The 12,732-nt window shown below is 40.7% G+C and overlaps 1 protein-coding gene across 2 annotated transcripts in view; it reads left to right on the top strand.

The window, feature by feature from the left end:
• The first annotated feature begins 4,558 nt into the window (after positions 1-4,558).
• Positions 4,559-12,732, top strand: part of EFTUD1 (elongation factor Tu GTP binding domain containing 1) — a 231,874-nt gene continuing 223,700 nt past the window's right edge. The window contains exons 1-3 of one of the 2 annotated variants that reach the window (XM_006885124.1): positions 4,559-4,663; positions 8,276-8,343; positions 10,079-10,163. In XM_006885124.1, the coding sequence (XP_006885186.1) occupies positions 4,573-4,663; positions 8,276-8,343; positions 10,079-10,163 (244 nt within the window). In that variant the 5' untranslated portion in view covers positions 4,559-4,572. The remainder of the gene's footprint in view (positions 4,664-8,275; positions 8,344-10,078; positions 10,164-12,732) is intronic. The other variant, XM_006885125.1, reaches the window with a different exon arrangement.

The raw sequence follows: 12,732 nt of genomic DNA, 5'->3' as shown, positions 1-12,732 counted from the left end.
ATGGTTGACTCTGAAAAGAATGGGAATCCCAGAACACTTGATCGTGCTAATGTGAAATCTATACTTGGACCAAGAGGCAGTCGTCAGAACAGAACAAGAAAACACTACATGGTTCAAAATAGGGACGTCAGTCCTGGAGAGGGTGAAGCTGGAATACTCCTTGGAGGCAAGGATTCTGAAGCTTTGTCTGACATACTTGGACATGTTGCAAAGTGGGATCAATCCTTGGAAAAGGGAAGTCATGCTTGGAAGGGTGGAAGGACAGCGAAGGAGAGGAAGACCCTCGAGGAGATGGATTGATTCAGTCACTGGGGTAATGGGGATAGGTGTGTTGGAGACAGTAAGATTGGCAAGGGATAGAGCAGGGTTTAGGGCTGTTGTACATAGGGTTGCTATAAGTCACAGACGAGTCAATTCGATGGCACATAACAACATACAGTAAAATTATGGTTTAAAATGGAGCACAGTGAAATTTAAATATTAGTGTTGTTAATCAGGTTCCGCTTAAAGAGGGTGAAACCAGGCTGCTCCCTGGATACATGGATTCTGAAGCTCCATCTGGTATGCTTTGGGCGTGTTGCGATGAGGGACCAGCCTTTGGAGAAGGATGCTTGGGAGGGTGAAGGGACAGCACAAGAAAGGAAGATCCTCAATGAGATGGATTGATTCAGTGACTGAGGGTAATGGAGGAAGGTGTGTCAGAGATGATGAGGTTGGCTCAGGATAGAGCAGGATTTATGGCTGTTGTATGTAGGATCGCAATGAGTTACAAACAACTTGATGGCACATAAGAACACAACAACAACAAATGATAAAGTGAAAATAAATGAAATTGACTGAATCTTGAGGCTAGCCGACTTTGCTCTCGAATACTTAGGGTCAAAGTTGTTAAACCCACAGAGAAGAAATAGATACTCATTAAGCAGGCCAGCATTAGAGGATGTACCCTAACTATTGTGATATTAAAAATGCATACAGAGTTTACAACAACAACAAAACCCCAGCCTATGTACAAAGCATAACAGCTTGGTTGTGTTGAAATGCATATTCCATACAACTTTTATAATATAATAATAATATAAAAGAATAGTTGGGGAAAAAAAGAGAAATAAGAGGCGGTTGTGTTTAAGGGTCACAAGAGAAAAGAGATGGTCTTGGAAAGATATGGTTTAGCACTGCTGAAGAAAAGAATTTAAAATTTCCCTGGAAAGGCAGAGGTAATTAATAAGGGGAAGAGGTCCAGAGATGAGTGGAGAACCTCTGTCCCACTATGTATGACAGTGTCCTAGGAAGTGGCCATATCTCAAAAAGGCTGGCTAAATGGAACAACCAGGGAGACTGAACCTAGTGACAGTGCTGCTTTGACAAAGATTCTCATACCTCAAGTGTAAGCCTACAAAATGCAGAGACACCACTTGAACAAACCATGTGAACTCAAGCAAAGGGCATTTTAGTCGTGTTACTGATAATAGGTGACCTGAAAAGACTCTTCTTGGTTGTCATGTCTCAGTTCTCTGAATGACTGGATTGTGTGGAGAAAGACAGTCCCTGTCATAATGAAAATGGCTGGACTCTATGAAGAAGAATGTGGCATCAGGTTCAGGGGAAGACTTGTCGTCAACCACCTGCAAGTGACAAAACCTTGCTTGCTGAAAATGAAGAGAACTTGAAATGCATGCTGCAAAAGATCGAGGCCTGAAGCCATCAAGATGGATGAAATCTCAACATCAAGAAGACAAGAATCCTCACAGTAGACCAATAAACAGCATCATGGTAGATGGAGGAAGACTGAAATTATCAACAATGTCATCTTAGTTGGATCCACAATCAACACCTTTGGTTCTAGCAGTCAGGAGATCAGGAAACATTGCAGTGGGCAAGTCCAGTGTCAGTGACCTCTCCAAAATATTGACCAGAAATTATGTCAGTTTGAATACTAAGGTGCACCAGATTGAGGCCATAGTCTTTTTAATCACTTGAGAGCTGGACAATAAATAAAGACGACAGAAGACTTGATACCTTTGAATTATGGTATTGTGCTGAATATCCTATGGACTGTCAAAAGAACAAACAGATATGTCTTGGGAAAGGCGCAGCCAAAGTACTCCTTGAAGGCAACGATAATGAAACTTATTTCACATACTATGGGCATGTTGCTAGGAGAGGTTATTCCTTGGAAAGGAACATCATGCTTGGAAGGGTGGAGTGTCAGTGAAAGAGAGGAAGACCCTCAACATCATGGAATGATACAGTGACTGCAGCAATGGGCTCAAGTATGCCAGAGATTGCAAGGACAACAGGGATAGGACAGGGTTCAGATCTGTTATTTATAGGGTTGGTATGAGTCGTACTCAACTCAATGATACCTAACAACAACAACAGCTTAGTAGGAAAGGCAGTGGGGCTGGGAAAAAATATATTTAAAAACTAGAAAATGTAAATATTTTCTTGCATACTTGATTTGCAGATTCATATCTCAACATTCTCGCTTTTCATTTCTACGTAATAACAAGCGATGTGTAGTATGAGACTAAGGAGAAACTGCTTTTTATTAACACTCAAATGTTTTTCAGTTACATGATTTAGTAAATATAATCTAATCCCTGGGTCAACAGTGAGGTCCAGGAAGGAGGCTGTGTTTATAGGTGGTAGGCGGTTGTTAGGTGGGTCTCACAGGCCAATTCGGGGCATCTGAGAGCTGGGCAGTGACCAAGGATGAATGAAGAATCGATACCTTTGAGTTGTATTGGAGAAGAGTATGGAACATCCCAAGGACTGCCAGTAGAACAAATGATTATCTCTTGGAGAGGGTGCAAAGAGGGGATTCCTTAGAAGCAAGGAAGGTAAAAGTTCATCTCACATATTTTGCTCATGTTTTCTGGAGGGGCCAGTCCTTGAAAAACATCACGCTGGAAAAGGGTCAGAAAAAGACAGGAAGACTCTTAACAAGACAGATCGACCCAGTGACCATAACAACGGGTCCGGGGATATAAGATGATGAACATGACGCAGGACAGACGAAGCTCTGATCTGTTGTTCACAGGGTCGCTATGAGTCACTGTCGACTCAGGGTACCATCTAACCACCACCACCAGTCAGGCAGATCCCAAAGTAGTTTAACCCGCATGGGCATGGGAATACGGGAGCTTTCGAGAAGGTTAAATTGGAGACAGAAAAAAAGCGTATGGTACAGATACAAAAAATTTTCATGAGCACAGGGTTTATGTCTTTTAATCTTGTGGGCACGCACAGTCCCAGTGGGTTCTGATCCCAACCTCGATTCACATGTATTAACTGCATGATCCCAAAGGCATTTCAGTGTGCACCTCTGGGTAGCGTGCAAAGCGAGCACTGATGGATAGGGATACACATTAAGCATGTCGCTTCGCCCTTGCCCCTGCGTCTCGAAGCAGAGAGCTTCCTACCCGACCAGCTCCGTCTCCTAAAGTCTCAGCTTGGCTTCCCAGCGCCGGCCCTGCAGCCACACGAGCCGTTTCTTACCCGCAAGTACAAATCTGACACAGACAGCGGTTCCTCATCCTCTCAGCCTGCAGACAGTCTCCTTTACGCGAGCCTTCAGCCCACTTACACAGCGGCCTTGGTAGTCAAGGCAACGGTGGACTCCCGGGTGACGGACGCGACGCCCACTTCCGGCGGCGTCAGGAGCGCGCGGGTCAGAGGTCACGCGCCAGCCCGCCCCGCCCCTCGCTCCCCGGTATCCCGGCCCTGCAGAGACTTCCGCGTCCCCGACGCTCGTGGTGTGGCCGGTTCTTGCGGTCCGAGCTGCTGGCTTGACGGCCGGAGCGGGTGAGTGCAGGCCCGCACCGGGTGCTGGCGTCTTCCTCGGCCGCGGCTCCTGGACTTGTTGGGGGACCGGATGGGACCAGGGCTGGGGGAGCCCCAGGGCTGGGTGCAGGCTCTTGTCCAGTAGTCAGCTTTCAACCAGGCACCTGCGGGACGCTTCTCTCTGTGGACACTGGTCCTTCAAAAGAAAACGTATCCAGGAACGCGCGAGGATGACGGGGATAGAGTTGGGTTTTCCTGCTTGTTCATTCAGAAAGGAGGGAAAGACCGTGAGCGCACCTGCTTGTTTATTAAGCGCGTGATCCAAAACTTTATATGGGCTCTGTAGGTTAGTCATTAACCCGGTATTTCACCTCCAGTGGAAACGAGCGAAAAATGATAGCGTGAAGGACTTGGAGAAAGAGGGAAATGGATCAGTGTTGTTAGCATATTCTGTACCTTGCGACCCCAGCCTTTGGCCTGGAGAAGTTTACCCTAGGACTCCTCCAGGAGGCTCAATTACTGGTGTCCCCAGCACCACGCCCCTAGAAGCTGAGTGATTCATCCCAGCCAGCGATTCCGAATAGATGAGTAAACTGCAAGAATACAGTAGTAATACAGTATCGATGTAAGTGCTACAGCTGGGTGTGGGCAGAGGTGGGCCCATCCCTTTAATAAAGGTTCATTGAATTCTTTTCACCTTTGCACATTTAAACTGTTTCTTCATGCAGCGCCTTACCCAGTGATGCTTAATAACGTATTTGATTTTCAGGCACAGGGAAAGTCACCATGGTGCTCAGTAGTTTGGATAAGATGATTCAACTCCAGAAAAATACAGCAAACATCAGGAATATCTGTGTTTTGGCTCATGTTGACCATGGTAAGAATCCTTTTATGCCTGTGTATTGTCAGTTACAAGAAGGCTGGGGTCTTGGCATGACAGGGAGTGAAGCTGTGGTCATTTGACAGTGGTGCTTAACTGACTTAAGGAACAAGTCTTAACTCCTTTGAAAGTTGTATGATGTAAGAGAAGCACATGGTAAAGCATTTGAAAGGAACGTGACTAATGAGTGATTGGCATTGGGCTGCTTACCCAAAGTTTGCACGTGTCAGGTGTTGTTAGGATCCATCAGTTGCTCCTCTGGGAAAAGATGGACAGTCTCCCTCTCCATTAAGATTTACAGCTTCTGAAATCGAGGAAGAAAAACTGGAAGAGATTTGACATCAGTAAGTTGTGAGTTGAATTGGCTGTACAATACTATTATTTAAACCAGAACTTGAGTTTTTGTTAAAATGTGAAGAATTTTTGAAACAGCTTTGTAAAATTGGAAGTCTTACATGGTTTTGGATTTATGGCACCCTTGTCACCATTGGCTTTTCATAGTATCCCGTGCTAGAGCAAACTGTAACGCTGAACCTGGCTTCACTGTCCATAGGCTATAGGCCCTGAAGGGTTGCACGATGGAGAAAATGTAAAAAATTTTTTAAGTTATTTAGTCTCAATATCCACAGAACCTTTTTTGTGCAGTCCCCTTTAATTCACAGTTATTTATTGAATGTCTACTGAATTTAAGGTACTTTGCTAGGAATATGCTGGCAGAGTACCTTAAATTTATCAGTAGGGCATCAGCTTCGCCTGAGATGAGGTTTTTCAGTTGAAGTACTGTGTCCTTTTTAGCAGCCTGCTCTTGCCTTCAGAATTCTTTTTTGTTCCAGTAGCTATAGCAAAGTGATTGGAATGGATTTTGAAATAAAGTCTGTTTATTTTCCCTAAGGTGATTGAGTGGTAGGTGAAATGAAGAGACAGACTGGTCTGACAAAATCTTTTATGATTCTGCTAGGCACTAGAATTAAGTTTAAATTCTTTGAAGTTGAACAACCTGAATTCAGAACTCCATTTCAGGTTACTTTACCTTTTTTATGCTTTATTGACAAAACTAGATGGAAATTGTAGCTGCCTGATAGGATAGGATTGTAAGGAATACATGGATATTGACTAAGAAGCCCTTGGCAGGATAGTAAATCCTTAAGCATGAAGACAGTCATTAACATTTTTTTATGAGGTGATAAGGAGGCATTTGGGGGAAAAAAATAAAACAGATGATGTTTTCAAATAGTACATCGAGCGGTTAGTCTAGAGGAAGTGCTTAGGGGTGGCTTTTTGGGTTTTGAGTGAAAGTTTACAAATCATACTGATTATTTATTCAATCAATCATACATACTTTGTTTTATAATGTTAATTATAATTGAATAATTAATTAAAGATCTCTGGTGGTCTAGTGGTAAGGAGTTGCACTGCCTACCCAAAGACAGGCACTTTGAATCCACCAGATTCGTCAAAGAGAAAGGTGGGCAGTCTCCTCCCGTGGGATTTGCAGCCTCTGAAAACTCATCTTAGGGTCAGCTAAGAGTAGATTTTGCCTTGAAAGCACAGGGCAATATAGTTAATGAATTACAATGTGTAATTAAATTTAAAATTAATACTATCCTAGAAAAGCTGATTAATTCACCCAATCAGCAAATATTTATTGAGCATCTGTTTTATCTCAAACATTGTTTTAGACCGAGCAATATAGGTACAGGTACAGCAAAGTCTTTACTTTGTTGACACAATCTAGGGCATATATGTTTTCCATACTTAGAATAAGTTTTACTCCATTGGATACAAGGAAAGTGATGCTTTAAGATTGCAGGCAAACCCCAGTATTTATATGACAAGCAGGTAATATACTGAGAGCGCAGGAGGGGAAGGCCCTCTATGAGGTGGATTGATTCAGTGATTGGGGTAATCAGGATGGGTGTATCAGAGACGGTGCGATTGGCACAGGACAGAGCAGAGTTTAGGGCTGTTGTACATAGGGTCGCTATGAGTTGCAAGCAACTCGAAGGCACGTAACAATAACAACATTATTAATTTCAATGAAAATTTACAGAGACTTTGGATTCCCATTCATTTATTGTTGCACTTTTCTCCCCTCCCAACCCTCTCCCCCCCCAGTACACTCCCCTCTTGGAAAAGTAAAAGAAAAATTCTTTCATTGTTTTACAATCCCTCTCCCCAGGTCCATTCCACTATACAGCCTTCGCTCTGGACTCCCGTCATGACAAAAATACCTAATCACATATCCTTTTTAAAGAGTTTTCTCCCTCATTTGTTTTAATACAGTATACATTATTAAACCCATCTTTCTCAGTCTCCCCGCAACCCCAAGGTCAGTCCTGTTTTACAACAGTGGCACTATGCAATATTTGTCCTTTTGTGACTGAGATTCTTCACTCAACATCATGTCCTCCAGGGTCACCCATTTGAATAATATTGCATGAGTTCCTTGTTTTTCAGTGCAGCATAGTATTCCATTATGTGAGTATACCAGAGCTTCTCTATCCATTTGTTTGTTGATGGGCACTTTCGTTGTTTCCAACTCCTTGCTATTGTGAACAAAGCCACTATAAACATCGGTGTTCATGTAGTATACTGTTAAAGGTAATTATTTTTCCTAGTTAAATGGTCTCTGGTTTGAACAAAAACATATGGATCTTATGTTTTGCTGAGGTGCTTAAGGTTAAACAGGATTTATTTTTCCTTGAAGAAAAAGACAAACCCTCTTTTTATTATTCTAACTCAGCTGCAGTAATTATTCTGTATACCCAGTTATTCTTTAAATGAGGAAAGTCACGTGTTCATTCTACTTGAAGTTCTGTAGAACTTAGTTGTAATCTAGTTAATAACAATAACTGTGTATACTTGTGCATACAGAGAGTCAAATTTGTAGATTCCTGAGTTGTTTGAACCCTAAGCTGCTTTGATAACAGCAGTATAGTTGATACCTTCTACAGACTGCATTGAATTCAGTGGGAAATACATGCAAATGTTCTTGTTTAAGTGTATTTATAAGAGCCCTTTCTTTTAGCCAAGGCCATTCATGGGAAGTAGAGCAGAAGAACAGGTTCAGTTGTCTCTTGCTGTTTTATCCAGTAAGCTTTTCACTATAGAAATTAATTGATGGACTCTTGCCATTCTGAGCTACAAAGTCTTACTAGTTTAATGGCATAGCTTTTGTATTGATAGTAAATGACTGATATAATAATTGACATTCTTGAAAAGAGAGATCCTTTGGCATAAATTACAATAACAATAAAAATTGCCCAATGTTCTGTATTTTCATTTGAGTAGTGTTTATGTTATCAAATTGTACACTTTAAACTGCATTTTGCTCTATCTATGTTAACAACACACTTGCTTGATGACTTCATTTGAGGTTGATAGAATTCACAACACTGTAAAGTACTGTATTTTTCTAAGTGATGTTTCCTGTAAAAGTGTGGATTAACTCTTAAAAATGCTCTTTTTGTCATGGCTCTCTTCAGCATCAGTGAAGAAGAAATATTTGCTTAACTAATTTCTATGGTCAGGTATTAAATCTGTAGTTATATCTTCCTCCCCTTTAAAAAAAGAAACAGACTTAAATCAATATTGTTATTTTAATGACAGGAAAAACTACCTTGGCTGACTGTCTTATATCAAGCAATGGAATCATCTCCAGTCGCCTGGCGGGCAAGGTATGTTGTTATACTTAAAAAAATACTTTTTAGCTTTTTAGTAAATGTTTTCAAGCTATCTGCAAGGTGATGAACCATTTACTACAGTCTCAGGAGATTTAAAAATCATAGTCCTTTTGAGAAGATGAAATAAATGTTAAAGAAAGCATCTGTTTGAATTTTTTATTAAATTGTATTAATATTTTGTAAGTGTCAATATAAAATTTTACAAGTCCAATATTAGTAGTCTGGCATATTTCTGGAAGATTTCACTGAGAAGGAGATTCTGCACAAGTAGATTATTTGGATGGTATGAAGGGAAGGCAGAGAAACTCTTAGGTCAGGGACATAGCACGGATGAAGATTTACTGTGTTGGGCTTCATGTGTGTGGAGCATTTGCTTGGAGACTAAGGGAAGAGAACATGTGCTGTAGAGAATGGCACCCAGCAACCATGATACTAACTCCGACAAGGCTTTTGAAGTGAGAGAGAGGATCATGATGAAAATAGCAGTATTTCAGTACATTTGCACACAAAAGGTGACTGTTGTTGTTGTTAGATGCAATCAAGTTGGGTAGACCCCATAAGGACTCTGTGATGAACAGTTCTGAATCCTGTCCTATCCTTTGGGAGCCTCACTCAAGCCATTGCTACTCCATCTAAAGTCACATTGAAGCCAGGAAAAATAGGAATTGAAAAGGCTTTTTTGTGTTTGGCCAGAAGGTCATTGATAGTTTTGACTAGTCATTGATAAGGGATTTGGTTTTGCCAGAACTATGGGAATTGAAACTCTTCTGAAAATTTGATTTTATGTAGCTGAATAAGTATAGTAATTTTGAATCAGTGAATTCTTTTCAAGATTTTTGAATGAACAAAAGGTATTAAATACCAAAAGTTTAGACTTTCTTAAAAGTTGACAATGGAGAGGAATAAGTCAAGGAGGAGAAGAGACCTGAGAGGGAGGAAGTGAGTAGTAATAAGGTGCTTAAGGCTGAGCAGTTGGAAGGAGGGTATATGGTTTAGGGAAGCCTCTGTCAGTATTGATACTCTTGTGGTCTTGAACTAAATCGATCTTTATAAAAGCCATAGATTAAATTTTAATATGAATATTTTTGTCCCTTTTTTTTTGAAACATGTATTTAAAATCTACTGAAAGGATTGAAAGGCCCTCAAGTTGCACTATGGCTTAGACATTTAGCTAATAATCAGAAGATCAGAAGTTGGTATCCACAACCTCTCCTGAGGGAACAATAAGGTGATCTGCGTGTGTAAAGATGTCCAGGCTTGGGAACCTTGTGGCTAGCTCTCCTCTGTCCTGCAGGGTCACTCTGAATTGAATTGACTGCGTGGCTGTAATTTTCTTTAAAATGAAGACATTTCAGACCTCCAGAGAACCTTCTATTTTAACCTCTGCTCAGATGTTGTCAAGCAGCTGATGAGTAAAAAAGAATGACTGTGTTCTAGACAGATAGGAGTAATTCCCCTCAATAATTTCATGGCTGAAATTTGCATGAGCAGGATTCTGGGTAGAGTGTACAGCATTTGAACACGGTCACGAGTTGCTAGTAGTAATGTTTTCAGTTTGTCTGTATTCTCCTTTTTGTGCCCAACTCCCCTTTTCTACTTCCCTCAGCAAAACAAACGAACACCCAAAGCAGAAGGTTCTTGGGTTTAAAACAAAAATCCCAACCAACTAATTTCAATGTTATATTTTAATTCATTTGCAAGTAAGGATGCTTATGTTGCATTTTTCCAGTTAAGATACATGGACAGCAGAGAAGATGAACAGATCCGAGGAATCACTATGAAATCCAGTGCCATTTCTCTCCATTACACAAAAGGTAAATAAATTTGTGGCTTAAAGAAAAGTGCTTTTGCTCTGTCTGTGTTCTTTTTATTTCTAAATTAATTGCATGCTTTCGTTTCTTTGCGTTATATTGCACCTATTTCACTCTGGCTTCTTCCATTTGTTTTGATGCAAGCTGTCCTGGCTTGGAAGCAGTTAGGAACCTCTGACTGGCTTGAGGGCAGAAGGACTGGCAGTACACTTGCCTCCCTCCCCTCATATCTACCCGGCAGTTATGTGGATATTTTCATAGGAAAGGCTTCAGCCTTAGTCCTTTGTGTGCTCAGCCCCAGGGTTCTGTTCCTTGACCTTAGTATTGCTCTTTCCTATGGTCTGTGCATTGGATTTGCAGACTTGCTTATGTATCTGTGAGTACCCGTGGTCAGCCCCAGATTGCTAGGCCCAGATCAGGGATGCCATTTTAATAGGAACATGACTTAGAATTTGGCAGAAATAGTCATACAGATGTGTGAGACCTATGGCTGTGAATTGATGTTCACTAAAGTTTGTGTTAGTAGGAAAAGAAACAACTTGCCAGTAACCTGAAAGTCTGTTAGTAGGAAAATAGTCAAGTAAATGATGCATCTATGTAGGGAAAAGCTATGCACTTGTATAAAAAATTGATGTACATGTATTTGTGTAGGAAACAAATCATACATTCAAAGAAAAGACAAGTAGCAATCTTTTGCAAGAAGTGATAGTGTTTTGATAATAAAAATACAGTGTGCATGGATATAAAGGAGTCTGAGGCACCTCTGTTACTGCTTCAGGCTGAAAAATGGAGTAACTTGCACTTTGCAATGCACATAGTTTTGTATTGTTTGAAAGTTTTACATGAAATGTATATTTTTATAGTTAGACAAGTGATCAAGATGTATTTTATTTCCCTAATGGACTGACCTGTGGTTCATCTTTCACTCTTGCCATGTCTCTGGAGCTGCATGAGGGAGACATGCAGTGGGGATGTGACCTCTTAAAGAGCAGTCTTAGAAACACTTTTTGTACTAAACCAGTTTTGAAGTTGTTAGCCATACTAACTCCCAAAGTTTGAAGTAGTAGTGCTGTTGGGGTTTGTTTAAGAAACTTTCATGGACTTCATCCTGTGACCAATCTGTTTCTTAAGTGTCATGATTTTGTAGACTTCAGAGATTTATAGTCTTCCTTTTTTTCATAATTACTTTATGTAGGAGCTCTGGTGGCCTAGTGGTAAGGAATTGTGCTGCTAACCCAAAGATACGAGGTTTGATTCCACCAGCTGCTCCTTGGGAGATAGATGAACTCTCCCCTTTTATGGGCTGTCCTGCCTCTGCTGGAAGGAAGACGTGCTGGAAGATTAGCTGTGAGTCTGTCTGTTCCAGCTCTGTGGCACCTAACAGCAGCATGTTAAGGGGTTTTGAGATTTTTTTTCCCCCCCATTCATACACATTTGTTTTTATAATACACATTATGTTTAATTGATATCATTAACAAAATGCTACCATTAAGCCTTTTCTAAAAAAATACCTAGTTTGGCAGAAAGTGTAGAGTCTCATTAGTCTTTTTCAGACAAACATCTGTAGGCAGTGATACTCATTAATTGATCCAGTTAATTTACTGTAATATCTAAGCAAATCCATTAAGAGGTGGTTTTGTTTTGCATGTGTGCTTTCACTCTTGTCAGTTTTCGTTTCTATTATTTGGACTTGGCTCCTGGTCTTCTCCCTTGTCTTCATCACTTTAATCAAGATTAAATTGAAATACCACAAACATCACTCATTCTAATTCACTTGTTTCTAATATAGGTATTTTTGTTGGAGAACTAATACAGGACCTAGGGAATTAGGTGATCTAACTATTGAGACCTTAATACTTCTTTGATTACAGAGAAGCTAACAGCTAGTGTGACAACTTACTGAAAGAATGTTTTTATTGATACTGGTAACAAAATTCAGCGAATTAAAACACACACAATAGGAGCTTCATTGCAGTGATGCTTACTAGAATTTAGAGGCAGATGTTGATTTCATATTCACCATAGTCCTGGAGACCACATCTGTAAATGTTTATGGGTCCCCCATAATTCCACGCTTCTTGATATTCTGGTGTTACCTCCTCATAAAGCTTTCCTGTGTCTCATAGTGCATACTCTCTCTTGGAATGTCTCCTTCACATCACCCTAATCCCTCATTCTTCACATCACCCTGACCCCTCATTCCTATGCTTGTGTATGCCAGTGTATTCTTTGAACTCATTTCTCTTCCTTACTGTTTCACTTTTGTGGATTTCTGAGCATACAATCTCAAGAGCAGGAGTATGCTACCCGTGGGTTGGACAGTCATCTCATAGTCCAACCAGTGGTGATTAGAGGGGAGTTATAAAGTGAGAAACATTTCTTAGTGTGATATGACTACCTTGTTAGGTAGTGTTGAGACTACAGTGACTCTCAATGACCCTGTGAATAACAGGCCTGAACCTAGCCCTATCCTATGCCATCCTTATCTCTGATACATTCAAGCCTCTTGTTAAAGTCAGTGTGTCAGTCCCTCTTGTTGAAGGTCTTCCTTATCAAACATGTCATTGTTGTT

Source organism: Elephantulus edwardii, unplaced genomic scaffold (genome assembly GCF_000299155.1).
Source record: "Elephantulus edwardii isolate Elephantulus edwardi_28Jun2011 unplaced genomic scaffold, EleEdw1.0 scaffold00041, whole genome shotgun sequence".
NCBI classification, from domain to species: Eukaryota; Metazoa; Chordata; class Mammalia; order Macroscelidea; family Macroscelididae; genus Elephantulus; species Elephantulus edwardii.
This window is presented reverse-complemented; position numbering and strand designations above follow the sequence as displayed.